The sequence below is a fragment of the Megascapheus bottae genome, chromosome 10, assembly GCF_031878675.1.
Source record: "Megascapheus bottae isolate mThoBot1 chromosome 10, mThoBot2.hap1, whole genome shotgun sequence".
Lineage (NCBI taxonomy): Eukaryota > Metazoa > Chordata > Mammalia > Rodentia > Geomyidae > Megascapheus > Megascapheus bottae.
The window spans coordinates 24,000,007-24,022,981 of record NC_143518.1 but is presented as its reverse complement, the minus strand read 5'-3'; the positions used below and the strand labels follow the sequence as shown (position 1 = coordinate 24,022,981).

Genomic DNA, 22,975 nt, shown 5'->3' with positions numbered 1-22,975 from the left:
CTAATGAATGTATGTTACACAAGTCAGGGAACAGGCTTCTTGGATCAGTCTTTTTTTTATTTTGTCTTTTTTTTTTGTCAGTCATGGGACTTGAATTCAGGACCTGGGCTCTGTCCCTGAGCTCTTTTGCTCAAGGCTAAGGTGAGCATTGACCAGAGATCCTCAGATATCAGCTTCATGAGTGGCTAAGGTAACAGGCCTGAGCCACTAGCACTCAGACTTTTTTTTTAATGGATTTAAAACCATTTCTGGATTTTTTCTCTTGAGCAGTATTAAGAGGATATGTGTGTATTGGCCATAAAATAGCCTGCTGATGGTAGTGTCCAAGAGAATCTTATGTTCATGAGTACAGTTAGTTAAGCTCCATAACCAACGGCGTAACTAACCACCCCCACTCTCCCACTTGCTAGAGATGTGGTGGCTTCTTCCCCAGACCATCGGCAGGCGGGGCCTTGGAAGAGGCTCTACTTGGAAGGAATGTGCAATAGGGATCTTACTGGGCTGGGGAAGGTTGGCCACGTGTCCAGTTCAACTTGGGGTGATGTCCTGCTGCTCAGTTTCTGGTTTTGTTTCTGCCTTTCTCTTGGGTTTCTATGACTATTTGGATTCCTGATTTCAATCCCTATTTGTTTTCCCCGGTTCAGTGTCTTCTCATTCTTTACAAGATGTCCATCCGGAGCACGGTTTGGCTTTGCCACCTCATACGTCTTTGTGCCCTGTAGAGACGGAGTAATCTTTCCTGACAGCCCCTGGTGTGGTTTATCCTAATTGGCCAACTAGTTTCCATTTTCAGTCTTGGTCTGAGTTCTTGTATGTAGCTCTCAGATTTCTCGCTTCATTCCAATTTCCCATTTCTCCCCTAGAGCACTGGATTTGGAGTCTTTTCCCAGATCCTCCTCATTTAAGTCTATCGCTCTTGTCAGCAACTCGGCCACTCACCTTCATCCTTGGTACCTTTATTTAATAAGTATCTGCCATGCAAAATCTTCCTACTTTCTCCTCAAAGGTGCTTCCCATTGGTCCTCAGAATCACAAGGGAACCATTGCTTGGCTGGATCACACCAGACCACTTGCGGTGTGAAGTCTCAATTCAGCAAGCATGGATGAAGTGGCTCTTGATTGTAAGGCTAGGTTGGACCTTAGGACTATAGTAGTTCACAAGCTTAGCCTATGCCCTGTCATTTATGCAGCTTAGTGAATAATAGAAATATGCAACTGCACATATGATATGAACTTCAACAAGAAATCATGGGATCTTGTGGTAGCAAAAGGAAGGAGTTCAGCCAGTAGGAAAACAATAGAAAACATATGCTCTCTTGCCTGGGGCTCCCATAAAGGAGCACATAGTTTGCATATGAAATTAGGGTGGCAGAGACCCAGAACAGTGTGGATATTGACAAATTCATTAATTAGAGACATATGCAGAATGCTATTTTGAAGTTAAAAAATAAAATAAAATTGGGGAGCTTTGGTAAAGAACTAAGCCTTCTGAGAACTCAAGTTCTATGAAACTATAAGCTTAAGACAGCCTCTACTGGGAAATAAAAGCGTGTAGAAGAGTTCACACATGGATTTGTGTAAAATTAGACTCCCCCTTCTCTTTCCAACTACCAATTAAAATGGAAGCAACTCAGGTCCTTTGCTGAAGGAATTGATCAATGTTGACAAGAAAAGTGAAGTCCTTAGTAAGTATTTCCTGTATTTGTAACTTTAATTCAACTTGATCATAAGCTATGGGATTTAGTACATTCAGGCTTCAAAACAGATATCATGTCTGAACTGTCATGTTTAAATAACACTCAAGTCCTCATCTATGAACAGGTCACTTTCTCACCTGGGAGTCAATTTAATAGCAGCTGTTAGACTAGTGGATTTTCTTATTTTTACTAACTGAATAAGCTTTTTACTAATGATGAATGTAGTTTGCTTTTACTCCAGAGGTTCAAGTTATGACTTGAAAAAGCAAGAAGCAATGTAGAGTTGACAGAGCTAAAATCATGTACATAGAGAAGAGAGACATGAGACAAGAGAAGACATTGGCATGCAGTGATGATACTCTACTGTGTTTTCCATTCTCTCCATTTTCTTCTTGTTCTGTCATGGCTCTTTGGGTTCCAGCCACATCTTCATGAAGCAGGCTAGAGGGTAGTCTTCCCCTGCCATGTCCTCTTGACAGTCTTACTCTGCTTAGTCAGCCTTCTAGTATTGGCAGGTCCTATTACTTGCTTTGGGCTTTCTTTGTCTTCCTAATCCCTGAGGGTCATATGCCACCAGCTTGGCCTACCAGCCCTCCTTCATGGACACAATAATTTTCTGGCCTCACTCCTAAAGCAGATATCATATGAGAGGAAAAGCTAGGTTTCTGATCCAAGCCTTGGCCTCATCTTGGTCTGTTCTGTTTCATTTTCTCTTGAGATGAAAAAAACAAAAAAACCCAACAACAACAAAAAAAAACTAAGCACTTTTGTGGTACTTCATCTTCTCTACCACTCAGATGCAGATACCCTGTCCCCATCGTGATCCTCACTGTCCTTACATGGTTCTGTAGCAACCTGGCACGTGGCTGTGATTCTGTCTCCTAGTTCTTTGGCATTGACAGAAATCTTCTGACTCCTACATTTTATTTCCTGTAGGTTTCTATCTTTCTCTCTGCTCACTAACTCTCTATAGACTGATGCCATGACACTTCTCAGGAACATCCAAATGAGCTGGCCTTCTCCTCAAATTCACCAGCTTTCTTTCTCCACTGGACCGACTCCTCTTCCAAGCCACCCAGATCATAAGCCATAAGTCCATTTTCAGCTTCTTTCTTGTTCCCATGGTTAATCAGCCCTCTCACCCTTTTGGTTCTATTCTGCATCATTTCCCAGTTTTGCTTCCATGTCATAAGGGCTGAAAACGAGCTGCAGCCATGGATCTGCTTCTAGCGTTACCAAGTTAGAAACAAAACAAAATAAAACAGAACAAAAAAACCCCACTAAATCCATTTGATCCCATTTCCTTTTCTATTACATCTAGAGGGGAATGACAGTACCTACCAGCTCCATACAATGTCTGGCATCCAGGAAGAATTTGAAAGGCAGTATTGTTTTGGATTCTTTTAAGTTCTCACTAAGTATTTCTAACTAACTTCCACCACTGCAATGATACTATTACCCCACCACCTTTCTCATCGTGCTTTCCTTTTCCTCCTTCATAAAGACATTCATTCACTATCTTCCTCAAGATATACCTAACAGTTGCCCAAATCTAGAGTGAGCCAATCACTCTCCTTCACATTCTCTTCAAATATCAATAAAGTTTGCCACACTAGTATCTTTCTTTTTCTTTTTCTTTTTGCCAGTCCTGGGATTTGAACCCTGGGCCTAGGCACTGTCCCCGGGCTCCTTTATGCTCAAGGCCAGTGCTCTACCACTTGATCTACTTTACCACTTTTGGCTTTTTCTGTGACTGATCAGAGATAACAGTCTCAAAGATTTTCTTGCCCTGGCCAGCTTTGAACCAGGATCCTCAGATCTCAATCTTCTAAGTTGCTAGGATTACAACTGTGAGTGACCTGCGCCTGGCATGTCATACTATTTCTTTGACTCTAACAATGTAGAATAGATTAGAAATGCCCCAAAGGCAGGTACTGCTCCATGCTCTTCTTTCTGACCAATCGTGGCTCAGTAGTGTTTTCCAGGGTGGGTCTGAGTGAGACACACAGGAAGAGAAGGGACCATACACAGGCTGTGGGAGAGGTGCACAGGTGGGGAGGCCATCCGATCCAAAGGCAGTGGAGTCACAGCGACACCAGTCCTCAATGACATCTCCAGTCCCTGAGCACCACAGAGAGCTCATGGTGGCCTCTTGTAAGAGCTGCACAAGAGAACAATGGGTAGTGAGTGTCAAGAATGCAAGGCTGGCTCCTCCCTCAGTGACTTCTACACAGAAGGTTCTAGGATCATGTTAATGTGTTTGGTTGTTGTTTCTCTAAAATTCTTAACCAAGAGAATGGTTTCTGGGGAACTGGAGTCTGATAGAAGCTCTGGGGAGTCCCTTTCCCTTTAGCATAACAATTTATCATTGAGGTGAGGAGCAGCCACCCTGGAATTAGATCTTCTTCCTTCCATCTCCCCTATATTATACTGCACCATCCCATATTGTGGAAGCAAAGTAGTGAGTCAGGTGTCTGGATGGCTTGTCCTTTACTACTTTTCTTTTAGCTCATCGGCGCTTTGACTTTCCTCAAATACTGTAAGCATCCTTATCTGCCTGCTCCATCCTGCCCTATGTTTCCATCATGCGCCTGTGGTGTACTTTATAACCTACTTGCAATATTTTTACAGCTCCACCTCGGGCTGTGATTGGGCAGAGAGTGCCGCTTTCTTAGTAGAAGAACATGCTGGGGAAAGAGCTGTGTGACACAAAGGGTTGGGGCTGGGCTCTGGTCAGTCTGGTCTGGTTGAGAACCTCAGCAGTTCAATCACTGCCAAGCAGAATTTTCTCAATGATTAAAAGAGGATAAAATTAGCACTTTCTTAATAGTGGTAGGTAACAATTAAATGAAATAAACCTTTGCCAGGTGAAATAAACTGTGCATGGTATCGAGTGCACCTTCGTCATTGATAAAGTTGAGCGATTATTATTGTCATTGATTGTCAGGGTCAGGTCTTATGTGGAACCTTGTGAAAATGATCAGGTGTGGTACAATCCCTCACAATGGGTGATTTCACAGAGAATGTGACCTTCTAGTGAATAAAGGATGAAGTTAAGCAGCTGAGATAAGAGAACTATGATGGGAGCAAATTCTAGGTGAAACAGGGGAGTCTGACGGAGTGCACTGGGGCCCTGGGGCCCTGCTGCCTTAACCCAGACAGGTGGCCATAGCAGGAGGTAGCCAAACTCAGAGCGCTCCCCACCCTTTCTCTCTCCCTCTCCCTCTCCCTGCCCCCCCCCCTCTCTCTCTCTCTCTCTCTCTCTCTCTCTCTCTCTCTCTCTCTCTCTCTCTCTCTCTCTCTCTCTCTCTTTCTCTCGTCATTGGACAACTTCAGCTTTCCCTGAAGATTTTCTTCTCCATTTCATTGTCATCATACCCACACCTAAGTGGCAAATCAGAGAAACAAAACTTAACTGTCCCAGAAAAGAAGAAATAGGAGAGGAAATGAGGGAAAGAGAGAGGAGGGGAGTAGAAGAAGAGAAGAAATAGAATCATGGAGGTTGGGGGGGAGAAAAGCAGGGAAGGAAAGAGACAATTCTATAGAAATCCATATCTCTGAATGGAAAGGCAATGTCCTTTTCTTCAGAATGCTTTCAGGATGTCCTAGCCTACCTGTGATCAAAAGATTTGGAATTAGAGTCCTTACCAAATGCCCACTTCAGATTTGCTACCTCTGGAAAGCAGGACTCCACTCTTGGTTATAACTATGATTTGTGTAGAGTTTTATGATTTATAAGGGCTCTTTAGAGGCTAACACTTGGGCAAATGATGCAATCATGATATATAGTGGAGGATTCTGAGCCAGAGGCATTGGTTGACTTTCTCAGCCTCATAAGCTAGCAAAGGGGCAGTGCTAGGACGAGAGTTCACCATGAGTCACTGAGCATCACAGGCTCTTCCTCTCGAATGCTTTTAATTACTGTGCCTCTCAGTGAGGTGCTCACTTTATGCAAAGTCTGACAGACAGAACCAGATCCAAATAAAGAGATACTTTCTTTAAAAACATAGAAAAACTGATCGGTTCTTTCTCCCCCACCCATAGACCAGAAACAAAAGCACCCAGTGCCTATGAGAGTCCAGTCAAGACTTATTTGCAAAGCACCTGTGGGATACCACTTCCTGTACTAAGCATTAAGATTGTGATGACACATGACATGTGTCCTGTTGGCATACATTTTGTGACCAGATAATAAATGGACTGGCCAGAGTGATGTGAGTGTCTGAACCTCAGGTTCATGGTAAGGGCTCTAAAAGGAAAGGTGCATGGTCACAGGAGGAGCTGGAAGGCACTCACAAACAGACTCTAAGGGAAAGACATCATTCAGCCATAAAGAAGCATAAAATCTTGCCCTTTGCAGGAAATAGGACATCATATTCACTGGGAAAAAATGAGGGAGGAGGTGACATTATTCAAAAGGAAATGTACTCATTACCTGACTTATATGGCTATAACACCTCTGTATATCACCTTTACAATAAAAATTAAGAGTTTTTATTTTTGAAAAAAGAACATCACATTAATAGAAATAAGCTAGTCGTAAAAGACAGGTGGTATTGTATATTTTCTCTCCCATGTGGAACCACCCTCCCTCCTTCCAAAAAAAATGACAATGAAAGCAGCAAAGGGATTCCAATGGAAAAAGAAGAAAATCCTCACTCCACCTGCCCATGGTACAGAGCAAAAGGGAAGATCTGAGATTGGCCCCCATGGCAGGCACACCTCTTCTCTCACCAAGCTCTTCCCTGTCTTCCAGCTTTACGCGCTGAACACCTAGCAAGATTGCAGTGAATAATCTGAACCCACTGAACTCAAGCAAGTGGCATAGAAAATCTTGGGTTATGAGCTCCAGAAGCCTTGGGCAAGAACAGGAGTCAAGTGGGCAAGACGAGGGCTGGAACTTGCCTTTATCACTGTAACTCTGGGTCTTCACAGAAATCCACACCCTTCTATTTTCCGATCCAGCCTCTTGCCTTGGTGCTCACTTTCCTCCCATGATTATCAAACTCAAGTGAAATATGTGGGCCTTGGAGACAAATATTCTTTCGGTTCCCCCCCTCTCTGTCTATATATATATGCATATATATATGTGTGTGTGTGTAATTTCAAACATTCATTGAAACATCTGTGGTAAGGGGGGGTAGGTGAGAGAAACACACACACATACATACACACACACACATACACGCAGCAAAATCCCTCCTGTTGGAACAATACTTCTGAAACAAACTGTGACACACCAGGTGTCTCTTCAAAGAGAAAAGAGAAAGCAATTATCACCCCACCTGGATGGACATGCTCATCAAGTAAGCTGTCTTGTTCCTAAACTGCTATGCTTACCGGCTCAGAAGTCCAATCCTTGGAGATCTGTCATTAACCTTGCAATCACAATGATTGTTGTTATTATGTGTGGCGATGCCCTTGAGGAGGTCAGAGAGCTAGGAAATGGACAATCCCTGCCTCTGCCTCATTGTTCCCTTATCCTCTGGATCCATTCCCTTCTCTTGATACTGCTAGGATAGGAAAGGAGGCATGGCTGGAGAGGCGAGCGAAAGCAAAGATCTGCGTGGATGAGGTGCTTTGTTTTTAGAGCCTCTGGCCATAAGAGAAGGAAGGCCCTTGAAGCTGGGGACATGATATCCATGTGTCCCTAGTGCAGATCCAGCTGGCCCAACTACAGCAGGGTCCAGCGTTAGCTGCAGGTTGATCAATAAGAGGAGGTGGCCCGATTCCCAGGCCAACAAGACTGAGACCAAGTTGAGCTCGCCTCTCCTACCTCAGCCCCCTTAGACAGGAGGGTTGACAGTGATTTCAGATCACAAATACTGTGCTGTCTACCTATCCCCCCTTTATGCTCAAAGACGCCACAAGCCATTAAGCTACAACTGTTAAATCATATTACTATAGGTCTTCCTAGGTGTGTTCATTTGACTTGATAAGCAAATATGTTAGTCCAAGAAAGCTAGGTGCCTGGTTTAGGCAACCAAACATTTCTAACCAGGCCTCTTACCCTTTGGGTCTGGTTGTTGGTCACCAGTTCATAGACGGGGGCTGCTCTGGTGACCTCCAGCAGGACTGGCTCTGCAGGGGTGTCAGGGCTGGATGTCACGTGACACAGGGGACATGAAGAGGTACATCGCCCTTTGCTCTGGCACTCCATTCGGACTCCGGCTGCCATGCGCTTGGTGCCAGAGTCTGACAGGCTAGCGATGTATTCTGGGAATGTCAGCACCTTGGAGTCTCTTTCCCGCTCCTCAGATTCATCCGAAGGGGAGTTGCCTGTCAAATGCAAGATGAAAAGGGAAGCGTCAGGGAGGTGAGACAACAAGGATGGCTCTCAGGCCTGAGTTCTGGTGTCTGAGGGGTTAGCAAGTGTGGCTGAAGGGTCGCAGTGTGAATCCACACCACACTGGATGTGGGGCACATCCTTCCAGCCACAGTTGGAGTTGGAAAGGGCCATGCCCAGTGTGAGACTTGGTTCTTTCCTCAGAACCATGAGCCTGCCTCATCCACCAGAGGGTGATGCCCACAGAATCTGTGTGTTTGCCTGTCACCAAGCAGGCACACCATACTGACCACAACTGTCCCATGACTGGTTTTTAATACATAAACTGAAGACTGTCTAGCATCTCCATGAAGATGCACACATAGGGCTGGCACACAGCATCTGAATCTCAACCACAACTCCCACTAACATGCAATAAACTACAAAGTGAGATGGATTTGACCTCTCCTTTAACCATTACAAGCTGAGAATTCTGTCCTTACAGTCCCTTAATAGACAAGGCAAATAAAAGCAATTGTCGGAGAGTCACACAGCTTGTATGTTCTGAGATCTGAATCCATTTCTTTGTTCAGATTTCTGCTTTGAGGTCTGGGAGGAAGAGAGGACTTTTCGGCGTTAGGTGTGTACGTTAGAAATGGGGAAGAATTCAGACTTTCCCAAAAAGATTTGTACTCTTGTTTGATGAGTCAAAGGTAGCTAGAGACTCTAATAGTCTACTTCGGGTGATATAAATAGCAATTAAAGAAAACAGGGTTGTTCCCAAAAGAACACAGCACGTCTCTTCCCCCTCCTCATGGTTCTCCTTTTGACTAGTCAATGCTCATGTTGGTGCCTGAGGATGAAAAGAAGCGCTGGGTTTCTGAAGTCCTTTTGGCCCAGTGGCTGTCCCAGGCAGGAAATGGTTTCAGAGACACTGCTGTGCTCTGGCAACCACAGGCCATGCACAGCGCATTCGTTCTGGTCTCTAAGACTCATCAAGAATGTAGGACTTGATGAGCCAAATCTTGGGGTGAACTGGCTGGAAGGCTTTGCAAAGTGGTTCCAGAAAGTGACTAGGAGGCACGACTCATCAACTTTCTAAAAGACTTCTTTCCCCGTGATGTCCCAGGGGCTCCTGCGAGTCCCCTTCTGGTTTGCCCATTTGGGAAAGTCATGAGGCGTGTCTACCCAGGCTGTTCCCTCTCCAGCTCCTCCCATGTGTGACAACAGAGGATACACTCCCTGACTCTAAGGACGGGGTATAATGTATTTAACATTTAGGTTTTCTTTACTAATAGACCCAGAGTGGAGCCCATGTTCTCTCTGAGTTTTAAAGGGACTGCAGGACCACACTGACCAAACATGAGACTAATGGTGCTGAATAGGTGGTGTGGGGGCTCAGAAAATCTAATGGATCCCTAAGTCAGTTTCCTCACTGATAGGTCTTTACAACACGGAGGTCTCTGTAGTTCAGCTACTCCCCCGAAAGGCAGTATTTGTGAAGGGTCCCTGGTTCTTGGCAGGTCTCTCTTCAGACTGCTTTACAGACTGGACAGGAATATGCAAGGGTTTCGTGAGGTCCTTTGACCTTTGGTTTCCTTTCTGGACAGACTTCTTCAGTCACTGAACAAGTTAATAAATTCCCTTTTTCAAAAACTAGGAAAATGCACTCTTTCCTTTTCAAAACTGAACTTTTGAAATTCTACCAGGGAAGCCTTGGTAGGAGGTTCAGCAGCTCTAAATAAGCTCTTTGCACCTTAAAAGAAGACTTTTTTCCTTACACCAGGCCCTTCGTTACAAATCTAAACAGAAGCTGAAGAAGTTCCTCAAAATGACCGCTAGATGGTAGCATTGAACCAGAAAAATGAATACAGTGTGTGTGTGTGTGTGTGTGTGTGTGTGTGTGTGTGTGTGTGTGTGTGTGTGTGTGAGAGAGAGAGAGAGAGGAGAGAGAGAGAGAGAGAGAGAGAGAGAGAGAGAGAGAGAGAGAGAGAGAGAGAGAGAGAGAGAGAGAGAGAGAGAGAGAGAGAGAGAGAGTGTTGTTTCGGAAAATCCTGGAAAATAAACTTAAAGAATAACCAGAACATCTGACTTTAACAATTTTGGTGCAGATATAATTTCTTTTTCAATTAGATAACAAAGACAAAGAGTGAAACAATTGAAAACCAGTTATCCTAAGGAGAAAAACCCAATGAAAGATGTAAGATAATGACAAGATAATTAAGGCAACACAAGAATTAGGAAAGAAAATACAAAACCTCTTTAAGAATACCTCATACAGAGGAAGCATGCTGCAAATTTACTGAAGTACCCAGAAGCCCTCCTTAGTAACTGCCTGGGATGCCCCATCCTGCAAAACAAATGATGCCATGAGGGGGCACTGCCTCCACAGCCACAGACTGTCCTCGGGAGGACATCATTAGGTTTGTAATTGCTGTACATTTTAGGGGTCGCTCCCCTCATTGCTGTCTTCCTGATATCCCAATTAAATCAAGATGCAACCAGTCTTTGTCAATACCCCTTAGCCTGAGATGCTCAGCAAGACTAGAGAGTCGAAATACAGGCAAAGGAGGACTTGGTGGAAATACATATATGTATGTATATATATATATATATCCACCAAATTCTAATTCAGAATCCTATTTTCTGTCACCTGAAAATAGTTAACTTCCTATCCAATGCAAGGTCCCTGCAGGAGGCCAAGACCCATGATCCATTTAGTTCTCTGGAATGGCATCTACAAGACAGCTGGATTTACCCAGAATTGATGAGCAATGATCTCTCCAAAGCCACCTGTTCACGTTTCTGTGAAGAATAGAAATGTGTGTGAGAGAGAGATTTTTCTAAGAGAAAATGCATTTTCTATGTGCAGTTAAGGATACTCTGGGGAAATACTCCTTTAAATGATAGAGACTAGTGGTGAAAGCCAGATAAATCTCCTTTGCCCAAAGAGAACGCCTACAACCATCACAGCTGCATCCAATGAAAGAGTAGCTCGGGTCCTAAAAGCTTCAGGGGCCTCTAATCTTGCTTTGAGCTTTTGAGACATTTGCTCTGAGTTTCTCCTCTGTTGGAGTTGGTGGTGGAGAGGTTTATGGGTGGAGAGCTGCAGGGAGGGTTGACTGACTATTTGCTTCTGGTTCAACGGTTCCACTGCCAGTTCTTGAGGACTTTCTGTCCTCTACACTCCCTCTGCACTCTGAGTAGAATTGTGCTAGGTATTTATACGTTGTCTCTTAGTAAAACAAAGGCTCTGTTTCTATGTCTCTGGACAACAGAAATAAGCTACAGTAAAGATCTCCAGAGTATAAGGTAGCAATGTCACCTTCTGATAAAGAATGCCCAGTGGGACCCCCTCCCTCCACCATCTCTGTTGGCAGAATTGAGCCCACTGCTCTCCCGTGAGGCTCTTGTCTATGACTGGTGACAAATAGCTTTCTTACAAGTTAGAGGAATAGTTAACCTGGATTGTAGTTAACAACACTAAAACTGCAAGGCATTTTGCAAATACAGTTTGCTATAACTAAATGCCATTTGCTTTAGGCTACATTTGTGTCTTACAGCACACAAGTGGATGACTTTCCCCAGTAGAATATATTGTGGTGTGCGAACATTAGCAGCCTTGATGCTCAGAATCTCCTGCCTTTGAGCCCATGACTTTAGGCATGTACATGTTGACCTGCCACGACTCAGGACGATGAAAGTGACCGGCCTATCCTCATGCAGGATCTGCTCTGCTCGTGGGAACTGACAGGTCCTGAAGTTGAATTAGTCGCTATGAAGTCAATTGGTACAATTCCTGTAGGATCGGAGGACTGCTTAAGATTCTCTCTCCTGAGTTGGTGCCCAAGGCCATGAGATGCTAATGACATCACAGCTAGAGCTACACAGGCAGTTCATTAGGCAGCAAAGAATCAAATGTGGACTAATCTGCTCACAGCTTTGGGGAATAGCATGGAAGACGTAGGAAAAGAGGGCTGATGTGGGCAAAGGAAGCCCAGGGTAGCAATGTGTACCCACATCCTGCAGGCCAGGACCTACCCCAACCTTCACCCCACTGACTGTTGCAGGCCTGTGACCTGGATAATGCTAGTACCCACATCCTTCCATCTGCCCGGTATAGTTAGTCTCTTGGGGTGATTAATACTATTTATTTGGACAGAAACATTGAGGTCACCAGGAACTTTGACTGCATCCCACTTCCATGGTGACTGTTAAGTATACTGAGGCACAAACCAAATACAGTGTGATGGATTAATAATTAGAGGAAAGGACACATAGCACAGATTGACCACGTCTCTTCATACTTGTATAATACAAAAGTGTCACATGGTCAGGAACATTGTCATTTTCACCTTGAAATGCCTTTCCCTAGCTTTAGTATGTATATTTTAGTCTGTCGATCTGTCTAGCTAGCTAGCTCATCTGTTTATTCAACCATCTGTCACCTCTATCTACATATGTCTACCTGTCTATCTACATGTATTTATAATCTATCTAGTACATAAATTATGTATCTACAAATAGCTACATATATATATATATATATCTTTCTGTCTTCTATGGCATATCTACTTACATCTACCTGTACACACACACACACACACACACACACACACACACACACACACACACACACACGTCTACCTACATACCTATCTACCTACATCCATGAGTATTCTGAACTGAATGCATGCTAAGTTACAGCTGCAGATTTCAATTATTAAAAAAAAAAACCTCAAGTACAGAAACTAAAACTGAAGCATTTGTAAACTGTTCTCTAGTCTTTTATTAGAGCTTCACCCAACCAAGTAGCAGACAGTACAAAGCATTATTGAGGTGACAGCTGACTTTCTCTAGCCGTGGTGTCTGTAGAAGTAATAGATTCTAACTCTCCTGCTTGGACATATACTTATATGGGCTACAGAACACATTCCCATATCAATCATTATCTCCTCCACATACTGCTCAGCAGCCTTTTTCTCCTCTTCTAGGTGCAAGCTCAAGGAAAGTGACAGCTGACTTCCCAGGTGCTCAACTCAGAAACTCTGGCTGCATTCATTGCTCACAGCCCCCAACCCATTAATCAGCTAATGCTACATTTACATTCTGTACCTCCCCAAACCATCCACTTATCTCCCTCCTCACCACCCCATGAGACAAGCAGTGCTTCAGAAACTCCTAATCACACTGATTAGGTTTGATTTCTGTCTTCACCACTTATTAGCTATGTGATTCAGGGTGTAGTTCTCAGCTTCCCTGAGTTTGGACTCCCGCATATGAAAAATAGAGATAACTGGACTAATTCAATTTGGTTAGTGGAGATTAGATAGATCGCTCTATGGGTGGGTGGACAGATGGGTGGATGGACAGACAGACAGAGAGAGACAGACCTGTTAGAGACACAGTGGGTGATCTCTCAGCTTTCTTCTTGCTTACCTGTGATGTCTTTCTATTTACCCGTCTTGTTCATTACCAATACCATTATATAGTGAGGACCATGAAAGACAGAATTGTGTCCTGTTCTTCACTTTAAAAGTGTTCTATATGTAGTGTGCACTAATGGATTCAACAATTCATTAAACAAATACTTACTGAATGACTACAAATGTGTGTTGGGTAATAAATCATTGCTAATGACTTGTATAACTCTTGTCTTCTGCAGGTACTAACGACACAAACTGGGTTTAAAGTCATCCTGGGCATTGCTGAACTAGGTTGTGTTAGAATACTCTCGTACTGTCCTAAGAAAATGGGCATTATTCCTACTTGAAAACACTACTTTCAGCTACAAGGATTGTGGTGAAGAAAATAATCCGGAGGGCTAGGAGTGTGACTTAGTGGTAGAGTGCTTGCCTAGCATGCATGAAGCCCTGGATTGGATTCCTCAGTACCACATACACAGAAAAAGCAAGATGTGGTGTTGTGGATCAAGTGGTAGAGTGCCTTGAGCAAAAGAAGCTCAGAGACAGTGCCCAGGCCCTGAATTCAAGCCCCATGACTGGCAAAAATAGTGATCTGGATATAAAGAGTTCAAGAAAGAGTACACACTGCTAATTTTTGCCAACTTTGTAAAGCACATGCATGTTCCTGTGCCTTGGGAAGTTAGGACTTAAGCTTCAGGAAGGACCAGGCCAGATCTGGTGCTAAAGGACAGACGGTGTTTCCTGGCTAGAATATCTGGAAATGTTGACACAGCATGTTTAAACAGCATGACTATGATCCAGGTCAGTGATGTCCTCATACTAAAGAGCAGTAGAGGTGGAAAAGAGAAGGCCCAGGGGAAGGGGAGGGGGGAGAGGGTTCTGGGTCTCTGTATAGACCTGGGAAAGTGTCACACTAAAACTTGGCATCACAAGAATGATGATGGCATGCATGGTAAAAGAGAGAGCCATTTTCGGTAGTTTTTTTCACTCTGCCCATCTTAGCTACACACAGTGGGGGACTCCGTGTTCCCAGCCTTGTGCCATCTCTACCTAGTTGATCAAAATAAGCACATCTTTCTTTTGGAACTAAATAACTGAAACCCATTGCTTCTCAAATGACCAATGCAATAAAAATAGTCTCCACTCTAAAGAATGTATACATTCATCATTTCTTAGAAATGAAATTGATTTTGTTTTTAAGTCTTTACTTTTGGATATATCTCTTAATTTTTACACTAAGATGAAAGTAATGATACATATCAGAATCAATTATTTAGAACTTTTTCCAGGGAGTTTTTGAAAAGAGTAGGTCTTTGTTATAATCATGCCCTGTAGCCAGCCTTTAAGAGCAGTAACCAAGGAAGGCAGATTCTGCGTGGTAATTAGTGATCATCAGATACCTACTCAACACTTCAACAGAATGCCATTAACTTGGAATGCTCAGGGATATGTGTCTCCTAGAAAAGTGAATGCTCCATTAATTGATGCTTAGCCAGTAAAGGCTAACTTTTCTTGTAGTCCTTGTTGATATTTTCTCTTCTAATTTCCTGCTTCCAGAACAGAATTAAACTTTTCCCCAAGGTACAACATGGTAACGATTTTGTTCATCAATTATGACTACACAGATTTAGAAGATTAGAGATAGGAGACTCATCAAATGGTATCTATACCACCAGTGGCTGTGAAAAAATTGATCAATAACCATGTTATCCTTTCTCAAGATTGTCCTTTCTTCCGAGGCATATTATCTAATGAATAAGAACCATGATTGAGGTTCTTGGCTAATTAGGTTCCCATTAAATTGATATTTGGGTGTCTTTACAAAAATGTAGTTAGTCAGCTTTGGAGCGGGACAGCACATTTAATAACTAATTGTCTAAGCTTCCCAACGCCTCCTACATGTCTCTTTTGGTCAGTGAGACTGAGTATGAGATAAGAAGTGGAGCCAAAGAAGTTGCAGAATGGTAGAAAGGATGACTAAGCACCCAGGCCAGCCTTTGAGATTTAGCTGTGATCCAGCCACCTCCCATTCTCAGCTGTCACTTTCATGAGAAGAAGAAAAGAGTGCCATGGTTGCGATTCCTAGAGATCCCCCTTCGCACAGCAAAGGCATCTCACGAGGAAGAATAATCAGATCCAACGGTTGCTGGAAATCACCAAAGCTTTTGATGCGAAAACAAACTCCTCTGCTCTGCTACACTGTGACTGCCTCGTGGGCGAGCAGTGACTATACTGCCCAAAATTTATTGTGCTCTCAGTCTCAGTCTCTGTCTCTAATCTGTGTCTCTGTCTGTCTCTCTGTCTTTGCCTTTGTCTCTGTCTCTCTGCCCCCGCCCCTCTCTCTGCTTCTCTCACTGTCTCTGATGGTCTGCCTGTCTGTCTGTCTGTCTGTCTGTCTGTCTGTCTGTCTGTGGTCTGTGTCTTTCTTGTCCTTCTCCCACGTATGTATGAATACCTGCTCTGCTCACTTATTATAAGTAAAAGTAATTTTACTGGTACTTTGCACCTGCAAATGAAAGAGCCTTGACGACAGCATATCAGACTGCACTTGGCTTTGTGACTTATCATACTCACTCCCAGGACAAGTGTGTCCTCTGGTATGTGTGGCAGAGCACTGTGCTCTGAAAGATTTCTTTCCCTCCCTCCCTTCCTCTCTTCCTCCCTCCTTCCCTCCCTCCCTCCTTCCCTCCATCCCTTCTTCCCTCTCTTCTTCACCACCTCTTGGCTGGGTTGTTATTTCTTTGTGCAAGCAGTAGCTTCTATATTGTGACACCTGGAGTAGTTTAATTACTGTGGGATTTTTTATTTCTTTTTTATTGTTACTGTAAAGGTGATATATAGAAGTCAGGTATTGAGTACATTTCTTTTTGGACAATGCCACTGCTTCCCAGACTCTCTCCCAGTTTTTCCCTCCCATCCTAATTCCATTTTCTTGTTGTTTTGGTTGCCCTCACACCATTCTATCTCTTTCTTCTATGTCTTTATTCACCAAGGGCTTTTCATGTCACCCTGAGCTAACTACTAAGGTTTGTGATCTTATCAAGCTTTTTCCTCCCAAGTCCCTAGGCTTAACAAAATAGATGGGCTGAGTGACTTTATTAGACAAAAAAAAAAAAGATTCCTCTTCAGGACTGAAGGTTAAATATCAGAAATTAAGTTGCAATGAGGGCCATGTTCCCATTGAAAGCTACAGAGAAACCATCTCTCTTTCTTCTACCTAAATTCTGGTAGCTCCCAGAACCCTTGACATCCCTTGGCGTGAAACTACACTATCCCAGATTCTGCCTCACATGGCATTCTTCTGTGTGTCTGTGCCCAAATCTACCTCTCACTGGATTTAGAGCCTACTCTAAGAGCACCTCCATCTTAAGTTACCTTGGCTGAGCTCCTATTTCCAAGGAAGTTCATAATCTGTAGTTGCAGGATTGTGGTAGGACATTACACAGCTAGATATTACGCAGTCCATAACCTTTTACCTGGAGGCGTGGACCAGCAAGCCCTCCCCTGGTCCTCACACAGCCTGTGACCATTCAGTCATTGGCCATTTGGGAACTTGTCGACCATCCCTTTGACTTTCTCCCAGAGCTCACAAGCCATCTGAAAAGGAAACAAGTTTCTGGCTCCTTGTCTTCAGTAGCAGCTGAATGCAACTTCTCATCACTGTCAAAATAAACCTGACATAGAGATTCAGAGTCAGAGCCTTCAGGATATGCAGAATCGTGCTGGATTATCCCTGCTGGGTCTCCACAGAGAGTGTGGCATGGGGAGAGGGAGGAGGGACAGAGATGAGGCTGGGAGAGAGGTGAAAATGAGGAACACCTGCGGGATTTGCTATTTTCAAATCTCCATTAGCAGAAAGACAACGTGAATGAGTGGGCATGCTCAGCATGCTGCACGAGCGAGGCTTCCATGCTCTTGTCTGAGAGGGAAGGCTCCCCTGGCCGGTTTCTCTTGTCTGAGAGGATGAACTGAGAAGTCAATGATGCACCCCCAAGACTGCTGTGGAGAAAGTGCTTCTCTCTCTTTAAAAGGAGCCAGGAAAACTCTCAGAGGAATAATTCTGCAGATAATAGGCAGAGGACAAGAAACCCCCAGAGCACTAGCTCAGTTCCTGGCCAGGCCTCTACTCTTGCTATCTTATCATTTGTCCACTAGGGGGCGGGTGCGAGTCCCTGTAACTGCCAGACCCTCAGCCCAGAACCCATCCTCTTTATGACTCCCTCTGTGCCTTCTAAGCACCCCTGGTTGCTTCTCCAGTCCTCACCTCTTCCCTGGATGCTCCTGATCCAACTCTCTTCTCCACTCAAACCTAAACTATCCCATGCAGCAGGGAAGCTCTGGGTAGTTCTGAAATGAGTATAACCTACATGCAATCATGACTTGCCCAGGCTCCATGTTATAAAAACTTTGCCCCACATTGTGCATAAGGAAGTGTGGCCTGGTGAACGCAACTAAATTGAGTTACACGCAGGTGGGAGTCTGTTGGGACAAATTCGGCTCCACCATTGGAGATTCAGTGCCTTGCTGAGATGCTGCAAGGTTTGGCTCATAAATATCTTTAACTACCAAATGGTCTAGAAATTTTTAATAAAAATATTACTCAATAATAATACTACTCCAACCAGCAAGGGAATGTTGTAACGGTCTCCATTTTCCTCTGGATACTCATTCAGCTTCTGTTTTTCAAATGAATTCCGATGTTAAATCCTTTTGCCGCCCTGACCAATTTATTCCGCAAATTAACTACATATGACAGAACTTAAAGTCCGTTACCACTTTGCTTTGCCTCACTGAAATGTATGCTGCTTCTCTATCTGCCAGAACCACGAGCTCAAAGAGCCAGGGGCTCGAGGTGGTGATTTGGGATGCTTTACCATCCTCTCACCTTTAGTCCTTACCTTGTAAATTCTCAGATGTGCTGAATGCACCGGGAACTTTTCACCTCTCACTGACCTGTATCCTCCATGCACAGATCCTCTGCTTTCTGCAGCTACCTCTCCCAGCTTTAATGAAGCTCTCATTATGAGATAGGATTTTACCCAGGGCTGCAACCTGAACCTTGTTTAGGAGAAAGAGCCAAGTGGCCCATATTAGGTTTCAGTGCTATTTGTGAGCAGTGGAAAAAGATGGAGCAGAACCAGTAGAGACAGAGAGAAGGAACAAAGGTTATGAGAAAAACAATGTGTAAAGAAGAACATGCCTGCTAATCCAACAGATGGATCTCAGGTCCTGGTAAGAGAATGCAGCCATGGAAGTCACTGTGACATTGCAAGCTATGCACTGCAAGTTGGTTCAGCTCTCAGTGGTTCTAGCAAAGAGTATCTCTCAACTAGGATCAGAGGGCATCTGGGGCCAGAGTCCATTGAACAATGGCTGTAGGAAACAGAATGGTTCAGAAAGGAGAGGCAGACTTGGCTCTCTTCACTGGATGGGTCATCACTTACAAATGAGAGCACATTAATCCTGTGTAGTTTTACAGAGAAGAATTCAGATCCAAGGCAAGAAACAGTAATAGGATGTGTTTACTGAGATGCAGTCTTTCGTTGAGTGCCTTGTCTGTGCCAGAATCAGTATTTGGTGTTTAACAAGCAAGACACTCAGAGGAACAAGGTAGGGTGAGGGTGCATAGAAACAAAACAATGACAGGACAAGTGGATTCATTAGAGGAATGGAGGGGCTTTGCAATGCACAAATACTGAAATACACTCCAGTGGAGGAGACACAAAGACATTTGGTTCTTTTTTGATTCTTTCAAGAGCAATTTTTTGCAATAAGTTAAAGCTGGCCTAAAGTGAGAGAGACAGCCTTGAAAATGTGAGTTCTTGACCAAGGGAGGTACTCTGTACAAGTTGACCTGTCACTTGTCAGGTGTGTCAGAGCAAGGCGAACATTTCAAAAGAATGAGTCCCTTGTCCCCGCTTAATAGTAAAATGTGAAGCTTCTATTATTCTATGACCTGCTCTTTTATTTCCCAAATCAGTGGAGCCAAGCACCTGCACTTCACAGGTAATCCCAGGTGATTCTGACTCAGGCAACCTGTAGATAACACGGGGAGACTCTCCTTCCTAGACGAGGTTGATACTTTATTACAGAGCATCAGCATACATTTAAGAAATCTTCCAAATGGCCCCAATACATAAGAGAGAAAAGTGGGAAACACTTTTTAACATTTTAATGTTTGGTAAACATAAGCAACTTGTTGTTCTTACAATAGGAACTCAAAGCTCCAGTAGAGAAGCCTAATTTCAAAACTTAGAATCAAATTAAACACCAACAGGGACTAAACTGGGCCAGAAATAATCAGAGCAGCTCACCAGCCAGAAAGGTCATGTGCGGGCCCTGACTAGGCTCCTGTCCCAAGCAGCAGGTACAGTCATGGGTTATGGATACGTCTCTTTTTCAGACAGAACATACAGTCCTGGACCTGCAGAATAGATTCCTAGACCTAGTGGCTTTAAAGTCTAGTATACAGGGGTTACAGTCTCTAGGACCCGTGGGTTGGGTCTAGGGGTAATGCCTGGCCTGGGAAATGAAAGGGAATGTAGGAGAGTTTGAAGTAACTCTTCATGTCTCAGGAAAAGCTGACCAGGCAGAGGTTATAACTGCTTCATATTTTTGGCCCCTACTGCAGAAATCACTCGTATTCACCTTGGATTCTTTATATCAAAATCCAAGAGTTGCTGCCGGTTCACATTCATTGGTCTGGGCCCTATGAACCTCATTGAACTTAATAATCTTAATAATAGCTGAATCCAGGCCTCTGAGTACTAAGATATGTGTGTATGTGTGTGTGTGTGTGTGTGTGTGTGTGTGTGTGTGTGTGTGTGTGTACTCTGTCAAGAAAAAACACTGTTAGAATATTGGGTCCAGCTGACCACCTAACATCAGTAACAGAACCATCCATTCCCTAAAAGCTTCATGAGATAGAAAAGAGGGGTGAAATGGTGATGAGAAATTCTTAACTAGTTAGTAAACATCCTTTTTTGTTATAAAAGATTTCACCCACATCAAGCACTGGTAGCTCACCCCTGTAATCCTAGCAACTCAGGAGGCTGAGATCTGAGGATTGGAATTCAAAGCCAACTCAAACAGGAAAGTGCTTGAGACCTTATCTCCAATTAACCCACCAGAAAACTGGAAGTGGCAATATGGCTCAATGCAGCAGAACACTAGCCTTGAGTAAAAGAACCCAGGAAAAGTGCCCAGGCCCAATGTTCAAGTCCTACTACCGACCAAAAACAATTCTCTCTAAAATGTAACACTAGATGGATAGCCTTTGCATAGAGTAGATGGTATATAAATGTAGCCTTTAAGAAGCACCATTCTGTGTTTAAATAACTACTGATAATACTTAACTATCAGAACTAAGAAAGTACTAAAATTATTATATTGTATCTTGTTTTCACAGAGAAGAAAAAATGTCTACCCCTCCTAGGTATCAGTAACACTCAGGAGGACATCTCTCCTCAGTCTAAATATGGAATCAGAAACCCACAGGGAAACGCAGAAAATCAGCCACTCGCATATATTAAGTCAAGAATTCTATTTCCAAACCTTCCAGTGCTAAGATTTAAATTGCATTCCTATAGTAACTAACCTACTAGAGGACAATATAGATATTGTCTTTTTTCTATCCTGGTGTCAAACAGATAAATGCATACAACATAATGCCTGTTTCTCTACACACACACACACACACACACACACACACACACACACACACCCCAAAACAACCCAAATATGTGAAATTTAAATGACATAAAGAAAGATGAGCGAATAGGACCCTCTCAAAATGGCTGATAAGAAAATTCATTATATTTCTAAATCCTTGAGGCAATGTCTGACTTTTTAATTTCAGAAACAGTAAGAAGGAAATGTTGCCAAATTCTTTCACAGACAGTGGAAAAGCATCCTAACCATGAATTCTTTGTGTGTGTGTGTGCGTGCGTGCGTGTGTGTGTGTGTGTGTGTGTGTGTGTGTGTGTGCATATATCATTTTCTACCTTTCTTGTGCATCTTTCATTAGCTTCCCGGGACTTCCTTTCTATCAAAAGTTTGTTGACATCAGGCAGAAGTCACAAGACCCACACTGGAACTCAACTCAATTCGAAAGAGCAAATACAAAGTTATTGAATGTCTATTTACAAGGTACTATGTAGGTCTTCAGAATATCCCAAAATGAATTATATGTAATCCTCACATTCAAAAGATGTATTATCTAGGAGAGGAGATAAGACAGACACACAAAATTATAAATGCCATTAGAAAAATAGAAAAAGATCAAATAAGGACCAAATTCCATCAAAATGGTTAGACTAAGGGAGGCATTAAAGCAGGCAGTTTCTGAACTAGGCCACATGGCTAAGGGCACTATTAATAACAGCTACCATTGATGCCAGTATATGGAAAACTTTCTCAGTAGAAAACCAGATAGAATGTACTTTAGGCTTTATAGACAATGCATTCTTAGTGGCAGCTATTCACTGGCCGTGTGTGTGTGTGTGTGTGTGTGTTTTAAGGCAGAGACAATTTGCTAATGAATGACATGTTTTACTACAACATTATGAATTATGAAACTCAAACTTTATACAATTTTCACATGTCTCCAAAAATTGCTTCATTTTCCCATTTTTTTTTACTTTTCAATCATTTAAAAAGCCAAGAAGTCTCCTTAGCTTGTGGGACATATAAAAACAGTGGTAGGGGTCAGGAGTTTGGCCTGGTGGTAAAGTGCATGAAGCACCCCAGTTCCATTCTTCAGTATCACATACATAGAAAAATGCCAGAAGTGGTTCTGTGGCTCCAGTGGTAGGACACTAGCTTTGAGGAAAGCCCAAGGACAGTGCTCAGGCCTTGAGTTGAAGCCCCAGGACTAGCAAAAACCAAAACAAACAAACAAACAAAAAAAAGGGGCAGGCTGTATTTGCCTGTGGGTCATAGATTATTGATCTCGGCTCTATAGACTTTCATCACACACACACACACACACACACACACACACACACACACACACACACACACACTTTCTTCATTTTCTAGCTTCACTGAATTGTACTGTGTGAGCTACAATGGTTTCTCTCCATTTTCTAGATATCCAGGGTGATGCTTAGAGAAGCTATGATTTTGAAGGTCATTTGTGGAGCCACTGGGCCCCCAGTATTTCCTCATGCTGGCAAGGAAGTCCTCAGGGCAGTGCACAGGATAGATTTTCTTAAGCCAGAGATATTTAAAATGTAAAAGAACTCTTAAAAGCTATGAGGTTTGAGATCATAGCTTTCTCATCATAAAAATATTTTGGATTTCTGTGATCACCATTTTCTTTTTCCCGTTATAAAGGATGTACATCAAATGCTTAATGACCTCCATTTCTAGAATATGACATCACCTATTTAAGAAGAAAAACAACCTTCTAGTATATATCCATTCAGCTTTTCCTTCCTTCTAAGGTTGCCAATAAACCACCAGTGGAATAGCTTCCAGATCTTGTAGTAATGAATATGTTTAAGAGATGAAATCCTCTCAGAATGAGTAACTTCTCATCTGGCAGCATTGAACACAATGGTTTTCTCACCTGTGAGAATTCTCTT

General features: G+C 43.1%; 1 protein-coding gene across 2 annotated transcripts in view; it reads right to left on the bottom strand.

Moving 5' to 3' along the window:
• The window catches only part of Astn1 (astrotactin 1), a 299,981-nt gene that overhangs the window by 21,672 nt on the left and 255,334 nt on the right, over window positions 1–22,975 (bottom strand). For both annotated transcript variants that reach the window (XM_090340377.1, XM_090340378.1), the window contains exons 17-18: window positions 7,708–7,976; window positions 3,725–3,858 (exon numbers count right to left, since the gene is read on the bottom strand). In XM_090340377.1, coding sequence (XP_090196503.1) covers window positions 3,725–3,858; window positions 7,708–7,976 — 403 coding nt within the window. The remainder of the gene's footprint in view (window positions 1–3,724; window positions 3,859–7,707; window positions 7,977–22,975) is intronic.